The 11,151-nt window shown below is 46.7% G+C and overlaps 1 protein-coding gene across 3 annotated transcripts; it reads left to right on the forward strand.

Moving 5' to 3' along the window:
• Positions 1 to 1,176: 1,176 nt before the first annotated feature.
• Kcne3 (potassium voltage-gated channel subfamily E regulatory subunit 3) lies at positions 1,177 to 10,715 on the forward strand. 3 transcript variants are annotated; one of them, XM_042688957.1, is made up of 4 exons: positions 1,177 to 1,289; positions 5,412 to 5,552; positions 6,215 to 6,593; positions 9,901 to 10,715. In XM_042688957.1, the coding sequence occupies exon 4, from the start codon at positions 9,938 to 9,940 to the stop codon at positions 10,259 to 10,261; it is 324 nt and encodes a 107-aa protein (XP_042544891.1). In that variant the 5' UTR covers positions 1,177 to 1,289; positions 5,412 to 5,552; positions 6,215 to 6,593; positions 9,901 to 9,937; the 3' UTR covers positions 10,262 to 10,715. The 3 variants fall into 3 exon arrangements, with proteins under 3 accessions (XP_042544891.1, XP_042544884.1, XP_042544901.1); XM_042688950.1 differs by lacking the exon at positions 6,215 to 6,593; XM_042688967.1 differs by lacking the exons at positions 5,412 to 5,552; positions 6,215 to 6,593.
• Positions 10,716 to 11,151: the final 436 nt, after the last annotated feature.

Here is an 11,151-nt window from a genome sequence, read left to right on the forward strand (position 1 = left end):
TAAAATTATATCTCAGACATCTCAGAGGACCCTTTTGTTTGCAAGAGGATGGGAGAATTGGCCTGAGTTTACTAATTATTATGTGGTTGGACAAAGGGCTCCCCAAGGCAGTTGCCAAGTTTCTCTCATTTCAGGACTGCTAGCCTCCTCATTTTCACTTCAGAAGCTCCCTGGAACCTGCAATGTCACCGGCAATCATCTGTGTGAGGTCCAGGTTGCTGGAAAATGGAGTACTCTGGGATAGAGACCAGTTAGGATGTGAGCCAGGTTAAGTTGATCAGGCAGGAGAGGAACAGCCAAAGGAGACACCTGTTCCCCACATGGAGAGAGGGATGTGCCAGATTCTGAGTCTCAACTCGGCCACTGACTTGCTTGGGATGGGCAAGCCCCCTCCCCAATTTGAGCATCTACATCTGGTCTTTATAACAGTTTGTGTTTGATTTTTCTCTGGTATCCTTTCTGTTTTTGTTTGTTTGGTTTTGTGCTGGTCCTGGAGCTTGAACTCAGGGCCTGGGTGCTTTCCCTGAGGCCCTATTGCTCAAGGCTAACACTCTACCATTTGAGCCACAGTTCCACGTGTGTGTGTGTGTGTGTGTGTGTGTGTGTGTGTGTGTGTGTGATTTATTGGAGAAGAAAAATGCCTCACAGATTTTCCTGCCAGAGCCTGCTTCTAACCTTGATGCTCAGATCTCAACCTCCTGAATAGCTAGGACTACAGCGGTGAGCGAAGGGTGATAGGCCATCTTCCAGTTTTAAGATTTCGGATTCTGATAACTCAATCGATCCCACCATAAGCTTGTGAAGAATGCACACAGGAAAGACACCCATTTTGCTGCGAGGAAGTCAAGGCCCAGGGAGGAGCAATGCCCTGCCGGCCACCACCACACAGTCATTTCAGAGCCAGGCCTGATTGCGGCAGCACCCCAGCTTTGCTTGCTTTCCCGATCAGGATCGGCCTCAGGCTGAGCTGAGCCGAAGCCACGTGGAGCAAGAAAGAGGTCCCGGAAGCTGTCGGTCCTGGGACGCGAAAGCCAGTGCGCACAGGCGGCCGGGCCGGGGATCTGGACTGGGGTGCCCGAAACCTGCGTGGGGAGGAGAGGGCGTGCAGGGGCGGGGCGGGAGGAGGGGCCGGGGGAAGACCAGAGGAGGGCGCCGCGCGCGAGGGGAGCGCGCAGAGCCCCGAGGGCGCAGGGCGGTGCGGGACGTCCGCTCGGAACCCGGGCCAGCTCGGAGCACAGGGAGCGGCATCCACGTGCGGGCGGTCGTCCTCGAGCCTGCGGGAGCGGCGGGTAAGGCGCACGGCGGGGGCCGGGCACGCGACGCCGCAGGCGGGCTGGCACCGTGGGTGTGCGCGCCGGAGAGCCATGGCCCTTCTCCAGGGGAACGCGGATCCGACGTGGGGGGCAGTTCAACCACCGAGGGGTCCCGCGGCTGCACGCGGGAAGCGGCGCTTGGGTGCTCCGCCTAGAGGCCGCGCGGGGTTGCACAGTGCTCCCGCGCGCCCGCCGGCCGCCGACACTCCTCCACCGCCAGAAACGCGCGCGCCGGCCCGGTCCGCGCCCGCCCGCGGGAAGCGACGGCAGGGACTCGCGGTCAGCTGCGGGCTGGGTAGAGCCCGGGTCCACGGGCTCGCCGAGGCTGATCCACTCTCACCCCATCCGACCCCCTCCGACGCCGGCACTCCGCGGCGGCTTCTCATTCTTCCTTTTGCTGGTCCCAGGGCTTGAAGCCTGCCCTGGGCGATGTCCCTGCTGCTGCTGCTGCTTTCCTCTTCTTCCCTCTCTTCCCTCCTCCTCCCTCCTCCTCCCCCTCCTTTCTTCTTCTTCTTCTTCTTCTTCTTCTTCTTCTTCTTCTTCTTCTTCTTCTTCTTCTTCTTCTTCTTCTTCTTCTTCTTCTTCCTCTTCCTCTTCCTCTTCCTCTTCTTCTTCTTCTTCTTCTTCTTCTTCTTCTTCTTCTTCTTCTTCTTCTTCTTCTCCTTCTTCTCCTTCTTCTCCTTCTCCTCCTCTTCCTCCTCCTCCTCCTCCTCCTCCATTTCTTCCTTTTCTTTTTCACTGGTCTTGGGGCTTGAACTCAAGACCTGGGTGTTGTCCCTGAGCTTTTTCACTCCAGGGTGGTGCTCTACCAGGAAAATCATGCTTGAGGCATAAAAACTGCTTTCAGATTCTTTGAACTCCTTAGGATTAAAACCACCAAGATTCTCCATTCCTTTCACTTCACACTTGCCAAAGCACATTCTATGCAAAGTGTGTTCTTGCTTATGATACTTTCTAAGAGGGTGATGAGACGAAAAACCCCATCTTATTGATGGGAAAGGAAGCTTGGAGTGGGGAAGGGACTTAACTAAGACAAAGGCTATACCTGGGGGCTGGGAAGGTGGCTCAGTGGTAGAGCGCTTGCCTTGCATGCCTGAGGCCCTGGGTTCGAGTCCTCAGCACCACATAAGCAAAAAGAAAAAAGCTGGAAATGGCGCTGTGGCTCAAGTAGTAGAGCGCTAGCCTTGAGCTGAAGAGCTGAGGAACAGTGCCCAGGCCCAGAGTTCAGGCTCCATGACCGGACCCCCCCGCCAAAAAAAAGGCTACACCTGCTGGTCAAAGTGGGCAGAAACCCAGGTCTCTTGATGACCAGGACACAACTGATGTTTATGAATGATAAGGACTCCAGAGATCATCAGAGAAGGTGAGGAACAAGGAAGAGTTTTGAAGAAGGAAAGCATTTCTGAGAACAAGATGTGAGCACTAAGAACCCCCCTGGGTTCTGCTGAGCCAATAGGTAGAGGGGGTATCTGATCTTGGCAATATCTCTAGAGAGATATGGAGACAGAAATAAGAACAGTGTGGCCAGGCTGTACAATCATTTTCTCTGGTGTTTGCAGTCTCTACAACACTTTCCCATCTATTGTCTCCTTCATTCCTTGTGTGAGGTAAGCAGGTCAGGGATAATTGCCTCCATCCTGCAGATGTGGTTCAGAGGAAACAAATACAGCACTCAAGGTCACACAAGGCAACATATAGCAAAGATTGGAGTCCTGAAAAGTACTCTTGCAAAGCAAGATCACAGGCCAAGACTGGGACTTGGACTGTGTGTCTGTGCACAGTGTGTGGGTGTGTATGGCCACACCCTACGTGAGTACATAGGGAAGAGACTTGCAAAGCCGGTGACTTGTTTGGGGGCCAAGAATGTTTGCCCTTTGGATTAAGTGGGGTTCAAGTGCAAGGAGTGTCTTGGCAGAAGAGGCTCAGAATTCATCTTCCCCTAACTCATGCCAGCTGATCCAGTGGCTTCTTTGCTTTCAGCCTTTCTTTCCCAGTCTAGAGGGAACCTTTTGTCCCGCCCTTAAAGTTGCTTTTTTTTTTTTTTTAAGTACAGAAAACTGTCTTCATAAGTCAGTGGGAGTGTGTATTAAAGAGAGAGGGATGCTCTCATAGAAGAGAAGACATTCCACACACAATTACAACATCATGTTCTAATAAAGCTTTGTGCAGTGCACATTGGGCATAGACAAAAGGGAGAGACTAATAGGCTAGAGAATAAAGAAAGTGTTGTCTCTGGGAAGATTTAAACAAGTGACACTAGAGATGGTTCTTGAAGGATGAGTAGAAGTTTGCTGAACAGATAGAAAGGAAAAAGGAGCAGAGTGCTAGTGGCTCAGGGCTGTAATCCTAGCTACTCAGGAGACTGAGATCTGAGGATCATAGTGCAAAGCCAGCCTGGGCAAGACAGTCCATGAGACTCTTATTTCCAGTGAACCACCAGAAATCTGGAAGTAGAGATGTGGCTCAAATTATAGAGTGCTAGCCTTAAGCAAAATAAATAAGTAATAACCCTCAAGGACCGTGCCTAGGACATGAGTTCAAGCCCCTGAACTGGTACCAAAAACACAGAAAGGAGAAGGTAATTCTTGGCTAAAGAAACAGAGTAAGCAAGTGTAAAAGTTATCCAAAGGTCAGAGACATTTGGAGAATGGCATGTGGCTCAGCGTCAGCCATGGGCACTGTGGAGAACCGTAAGGAGATGGGGCCATTGGCAGGGTTACATCCTAAGGAGTTTGAATGACAGAAGACTTTCAGTTCCACTTGGCAGGAAGCAGGGAACTTAGAGTGGAAAGATCTGTGGAAGGAGAGTCAGGACATCTGGTTTCTGGTGCCAGCTCCAGCTCAACTAGGTTGTAAGACCTTGAGCAAGTGATTTCCTTTGGGGGCTGTTTTTTCTGCTGGTTGAATACAGGGGTTATACACCAATAGTGTGATCCTCAAGATCCCTTCCCTCCCCTGTTCCTGTGTCTCCTTCCAATGACATATTAAAGCCTATACCTTCAGCTCCTCTCCCACACTACAGCCCTCCAGTTCACAGTAGTGACAGAGATCACCCTGAGGACAGTGGCAACACTAAAACATCCCACGACTTGCTTTTGGACCCCTTTCTTGCTTTCTGTGACTTTCTACCTGCCTGTTTCTTTCTTAACTCCAGACTCTTAAGATACTCATCCAGAAAGAATAGCTGAACACAGCAATGAGGAACTAAAAAGAACCAATGATGGAGTTTCACTTTTTCCCTAGAGAGAAACTTCAAGAAAAATTGCACCAAGATATTCAGTTCATCCATCACATCACATGACAAGTTTTAGACTGTTAGAGACTGGCTAAGTTTGAAGTGTAGTACATTTAATGAGAACTTGTTTATGTGAGGGAAATGCGAGTTTGGCATTCAATGAGAGTAGAAGAGCCTTGGGAAACAAGACAATAGAGGAACGTTAACTTCCCTTCCAAACTTCCCAATATCTCCCCTATTGGATCCTGGACTAAGATTGGCAGGGCCTGTAGTGCAGGAAAAGACAGTGTCTGGAGAAGAAAGGATGCCCCATAACGTGAGGAGGCTGCATTTGGTATGATACGTAGCTCAGCGAGGGGAACACTGCTGTTAGTTGTGGAAAAAACATCTAGACCGAGCACAACAAACCAGGTTCTCATTCAAGCTCTGCCATTTACTGACTGGGCTATTTTAGACTAGTCACTTCTCATACTGGAACATCAGTTTCCCCAACTACAGAACAGAGGTGGGGCCTAGAATCCAAACTGCTGTTGTGTGTGTGTGTATGTGTGTACCGGTCTTGGGGTTTGAGCTCATGGCCTGAGTGCTATTCCTGAGTGTTTTGCTTAAGTCTAGGGCTCTACCAATTGATCCACAGCTCCACTTCTGGCTTTTTGGGGAGTCTATTGGTGATAAAAGTCTGATGGACTTTCCTGTCTGGGTTAGCTTCAAACTAAGGTCCTCAAATCTCAGTCTCCTGAGCAGCTATGATTATAGGCGTAAGCCACTGACATTCAGCAATGATCTTTAAAGTTCTTTTCAGCATGTTCAGTAACTGTTCACAATTTCAAAGAAAGAACTTATCTCTTTTGTATTTCAAATAGAAGCCTTGCCGGAACGGGAGCTCTGTCTTCTCTCTCAAGGTCATCAGTGACTATCCCGAAGAAGGAAGCCAAGAAACTCAAGAGGAGCAGCATAGCCACTGTTGTTGACTATCAGTCCCCAACCAGGGTCCCAGAGGCAAGGTAGAGAGAACCAACCATTCCTTTCATCAGTTCTCTTGCCTCTGTCAACCCAAACAGAATGTCCTCTTACCCAGTTCCATCCCTATCCAAACTTAGCACCAAAAGATGGGTAACTATAGCTTCCTCCATTTAAAACCACAAACATCCAGAAAGGCATTGGCAGAAGAGTCCGATGGATGAAAGGTTTTGTGACTCTTTACTCCCCTTAGTGAACCCCACCTCAGAACTCCACCTGTCTTCCACACTGTCTCCTACTTCTACTTCATCACAATCTGTTTTCTCCTTCCTCAAAATAGAGCACCTTGGCAGGAATTGCAAAGAGGGAAAACTGGCAAGTCAACCTTGGCCCTTGGTGTATCATTTGAGCCACATCTGCAGCCTCAATCCTTCAGTTTATCAAAGCTGGTATATGTAGCATAAATCAGCCCCAGGATTCAGGAATGTCTAAATATCTACAGAAATATCTAAATACCTCAACAATACCCAAATATCTGAAGAAAAACTCTTCAGCTTTCTCTGTCTTGGGATTTGAGGAGCTCTACATGTCCCCAAAATATTCCTCCCACCATCCTATCCACCCAAGATCTCACAGTACTGTATTGTGATTCAGACTGTCATAGGACCTTAGAACTGACCATGACTCCTTCCTTTTTTGGATGTAGATAGAAGCTGCGGCCCAGAAAAGGGAAGTCACTTACGCCCCCCCAGAAGCAGTTTCACCAAGATAGCTGCCTATATTTCCATTTCTCATGGTAAAACGAGAGCACTCAGACTAAATGAATTCTGAAGACCCTTTATGACCTCTGCTCTACAAAAGTAAAGCTGCCTCCACCATCTGGATTGTCTAGCATCAAGCACTGCCTGTGTTCCTTTGATTTTTACAGCAAAGTTACACTATAGTGTTAATTGTGGGAAGTGTGTTTATTTTTTTGTCTGTCCAAACACATTGATTGGTAATACAGCAATTGCTCCTACGTAACTACTGACTTCCATTCTACCACTCCCATCTCTCCCTTGGGACTCTACAAGTCTCCTACTAAGGTACCAGTACCCTTGGGTAGGGGAAGATTTTTAACTGCCTCCTGGGCTGCTCCCTGGGCATATGTTAAACAGAGGTTACTTACCCAGTGAAGACATGGGGAGACAGTAATCAGATGTTTCTTGGCCTCTGAATAGTTCCTATAACTTCAGCTCTGGGCTGGTCTGACCAAGCTGCTACAGGAAAGAGAAAGCCTTATTGCACAACCCTTAGGCACAGACCTTGGGTGAGCCATTGTGTTTCTGAAGTTCGTTCTGTGTATCTAGGTAGGTTTTTTTTTTCTCTTTCTTCTTCTACCTCTTCCTCATTTTGCAGCTCTGAGCAGACCATTGTCTCTTAGATTTTTTTTTTTTTTTTGCTCAGGGTTGGTGCTCTACCATTTGAGTCACAGCTTTACTTCCAGTTTTTTAATTTGTGGTTAGTTGGAGATAAGATTCTCACAGATAGCAGAGCACCGGTGGCTCATGTCTGTCATCCTAGCCACTCAGGAGGCTGAAATCTGAGGATTGCAGTTCAAAGCCAGCCCTGGCAGCAAAGTCTTTATCCCCAGTTAACCACCAGAAAACTAGAAGTGGTGCTGTGGCTCAAGTGATAGAGCGCTTGCCTAGAGCTGAAGAGCTCAGGAACAGTGCCCATGTCCAGAGTGCAAGCCCCACAAACTCCTTCCCCCCAAAAAAGTCTCATAGACTTTCTTGCTCCACTTGGCTTTGAACCTCAGTCTTCGGATCTTCAGCCTCCTGAGTAGCTAGGATGACAGGCATGAGCTGTATTGATAGATAAGGAATTGATGGCAAAAGTTTTATTCTTTTATTTTCTTCAGAGTGAGCAGACACATGCTGTCTTCCTTCAACCCTCAAGGTAGCCATTCTGTTACCCAGACACCTCTCAACCTCACATCTGTCCCAGCTCCCGCCTTGTCAGCCCCTCTGCCCTGTGCCAGGACTCAGCCTTTTGCTCCTAAACCATTTCAGGATCCTTGTCACCAGGACCTTCCTCAGCTGGTGTCCCCTCCAGTCTACAAGGAAGCTAGAAGGTTCTGTCTCTTTTAGGTGCTATTATTAAGGAGTTGTACAAAGGGGTTACAATTCTGTAAGCAAGTGATGAGTACAATGCTTCTTGGACAATGTCACCCCCTCCTTCATTTTCCTACTCCTGTCCCTGCCCATAAGTTGCATCTTTTACTTTTTGCATAGTATATATTAAATACCATAACTGCTTTTGTTCACCTCTCCTCCCTCCATTTCTATGCCCCCTTTTGCCACCCTACCCCAAAAAAGACATACCTGTAGGCCTTAGTTACTCAGGAGCCTGAAATCTAATGATGCCAGTTCAAAGCCAGCCTGGGCAGGAAAGTACGTGAGACTCATATCTCCAATAAACCACCAACAAACCTGGAAGTAGAGTTATGGCTCAAGTGGTAGAGTGCCAACCCTGAGCAAAAGCGGCTCAGGGATAGCAACTAGGCCTGAGTTCAAACCCTAGGACTGGTACATATACACACAAAACCCAACAAATACAATGAACATCTACAGTAACAACCACCACCCATGTTTTCATTTTCTGGAATTTGTTTTTTAAGTAGTACTTTAGATACTGAGGAGTTTCTCCCCTAAGTGTATCCTCCTTTAGTCTCATTGTGTGTCAATGTATAGAGCCCTTAGACTTTTTGCCTAGAGCTGCTCTTGGACTGTGATCCTCCTATTTCTATCTGTCTCATTCATAACTGGGGTTATAGTCATGTGCCATCATGCCCAGCTTGCTTTCTTTTATTCTTTGTTTCTTTCTCTTCTTTCTTTCTTCCTCTTTTCTCATCCTTCCTTCCTTTTATCTTTCTTTGTTTCTTTCTTTCTTTTTCTTCCAGTTTTTTCTTTTGAGATAGGGTCTCACTAACTTTTGCCTAGACCCACAGTATTCCTATCTCTGTCTCCCATGTCACTGGGATTGCATGAGTTACCATACCTGGCTCATGGTTGTTTTTTTTTTTCCACCTAAAGGATAAAGTTCTAATTCTGCAGCGTAGCATTCAATGGCCTCCAGGATCTGGCTTCCATCAGTTTTTCCCACATCCTAACTTATCCTTCTACATACCTTATGCTCTATTCTCTTTGTGCTGCCTTCTGTTCTTGTAAACATGTTTGTACGCTCTCGTTGATGCACCTTTGCTTATTCTTCCTTTGCCTTCTCTATCTCCTAAAAACCAATCAAGGTCTGGTTCAAATGTCTCCAACCCTGTGAATGTAAGCCTTGAGCAGAACTCATCATTTCTGCCTCTAAGCTGAAGTAGTTCCCAGCTTGCTGCTTCATCCTATTCGACTGGCACTGAGCCCTGGAGTGCAGACACAGGGTTCAAGCCTCCCCAGTCTCTTAGCCCATACCTGGGTTAGCTCAATCCTGACTAGGGTAAGGGATTCATTGAACCATTCATTTCATTGTGCTGCTGTGAGCCTTTGGTATTTTCCTCTCCTTCATTCAGATGAGACAGCCAAGTCCTAGATGACAGTGGGCCCCGCAGGCCTTGCATGAACTGTGGGCTAGCCCCGGAACTGCTGTATGATTCAGATGCTGCTCCCCAACTTACACATAGAGCCACCTGCGAATGTTTAGCATGGTCAGGACTATTATATTTTCTGTGGAAGAGACTGGATAATGATCATGTTATCATTGTTTTAATAGTTCTACCTAAATGAAGGAGGGCTTTAGGATCTGTGAACTGTTGTGTGTTTGGCATGTAGAGGAGTCTTGAAAGTAGACACATTGGCTCTACCATTGATATGCTGAGATCATGGGCTAGTTACTTACTCATGTGGGTCTCACTTTCCCAATGAAGAAGCTAGATTAAATCATTCCTAATGATCTGGCACTGGTGGCTCATACTTATAATCCTAGCTATTCAGAAGGCTGAGATCTGGATCTCAGTTTCATAGATCTCTAATTAACCAGCAAAAAGCCAGAACTAGAGGTGTAACTTGAGAATAATAATAATAATAATACCTAAGGGCTTTCTAGCCTGAAGTTCAGTGACTTACATAATCCAAAGAAAGGAGAGATTGATATGGTGTACAGAAGTCAGGAAGACTTCATTTACAAGTTTTTATTGAGCATCTGTGGTGTGCCATCACAGAATTTTTATACAGCAGTGAGGAAAGCTACCTTCATTGAGCCTGTGGGATAGTGGAGAAGAGAGCCAAGTAAACACATAATGACAGGAAACCATGATGTTAGGATTTGGGCTCAGGTCTGATGAGTGGGGCCTGATCAAGCTGCGAGTAACTGAAGCCATCTCTTCCCTTTTTTCTCTCACCATCATAGCATTCACAGATCTTCCCTTACCTCAATTTCCATTGCTATGGAGACTACCAATGGGACTGTTACCTTGTATGAGAGCCTGCATGCTGTGCTGAAGGCTCTAAATGCTTCTCTTCAAAACAACTTGCTGTGCCGGCCAGGACAAGGGCAAGGGTCTGGACCAGAACCCAACAAGCAGACTGAGGCACTGCAGACCGGCCTCCCTGGCCGCAATGACAACTCCTACATGTACATTCTCTTTGTCATGTTCCTTTTTGCAGTCACTGTTGGCAGCCTCATCCTGGGATATACCCGTTCCCGCAAAGTGGACAAGCGCAGTGATCCTTATCATGTGTACATCAAGAACCGTGTGTCTATGATCTGATGTGAAGTGTCCGGGCATGATGGGAAAGTCAAAACACCTGAAGGTTGTTTTCTTCAGCCTCCAGAACTCAGTGATGGACCACATAGGGCCCCATGTCTCCATCCATAAGATCCACAAAAGAGAGGTCATCACTGGGGCTTAGTAGGACTGAGCTTTGTGCATAAGACTTTCTTTAGGCAGAGACAGACACTATAAATAGTGGAAGCCCATGAACAAAGAAGTACTAAAAGGGCCTGGTGTGGTCAGGAATGCCTGTAATACCAGCTACTCAGGAGGTAGATTAGAAATAGTTCAAGGGAGTTCAAGAAAAATTAGTGAAACCCAACCCTAAAACAAAATTAAAGAGGTGACATTGATCAAGATGCATTTCACTCATTAACTGACAAGTTGAAACTTTTGTACAACTACTGAAAGATAATAAAAAAAATGTTTAAAACAGGCTGAAACTGGTAGCTCACACCTATAATCCTACCATTAGGAAGGCTGAGATCTGAGGATGAAGGTTCATGAAGAAATCCTGAAATTCTTATCTCCAATTAAACACCAGAATGTCATAAGTGGAACTGTGACTCAAGTGGTAGAGTGTTAGCCTTGAGCAAAAAAGCTCAAGGACAATACCAGGCCCTCAGTTCAACTCTCAGCACGCTCACACACACACACACACACACACACACACACACACACACACACACACACACTATTAAATCAGAAGGACAGGAATGTAGTTCAAGTGGCAAAATGCTTGCATGTTAGGCTCTGGGTTCAATCTCTAGTACTGAGAAAAAAATATGAAAAGATATTGACTATAACCTGACGTGGAATTGAAATCTTTTTTTTATAAACTACCTAATAATAATAAATATTTTTAAAAGACAATGACTATGACAGGT

The sequence above is a fragment of the Dipodomys spectabilis genome, unplaced genomic scaffold, assembly GCF_019054845.1.
Source record: "Dipodomys spectabilis isolate Male_0828 unplaced genomic scaffold, ASM1905484v1 ptg000003l, whole genome shotgun sequence".
Classification (NCBI taxonomy): domain Eukaryota; kingdom Metazoa; phylum Chordata; class Mammalia; order Rodentia; family Heteromyidae; genus Dipodomys; species Dipodomys spectabilis.

Excerpts from the sequence above, each read along its gene's own strand:
- Kcne3 (XM_042688957.1), top strand. The coding sequence starts at position 9,938 with ATGGAGACTACCAATGGGACTGTTACCTTGTATGAGAGCCTGCATGCT.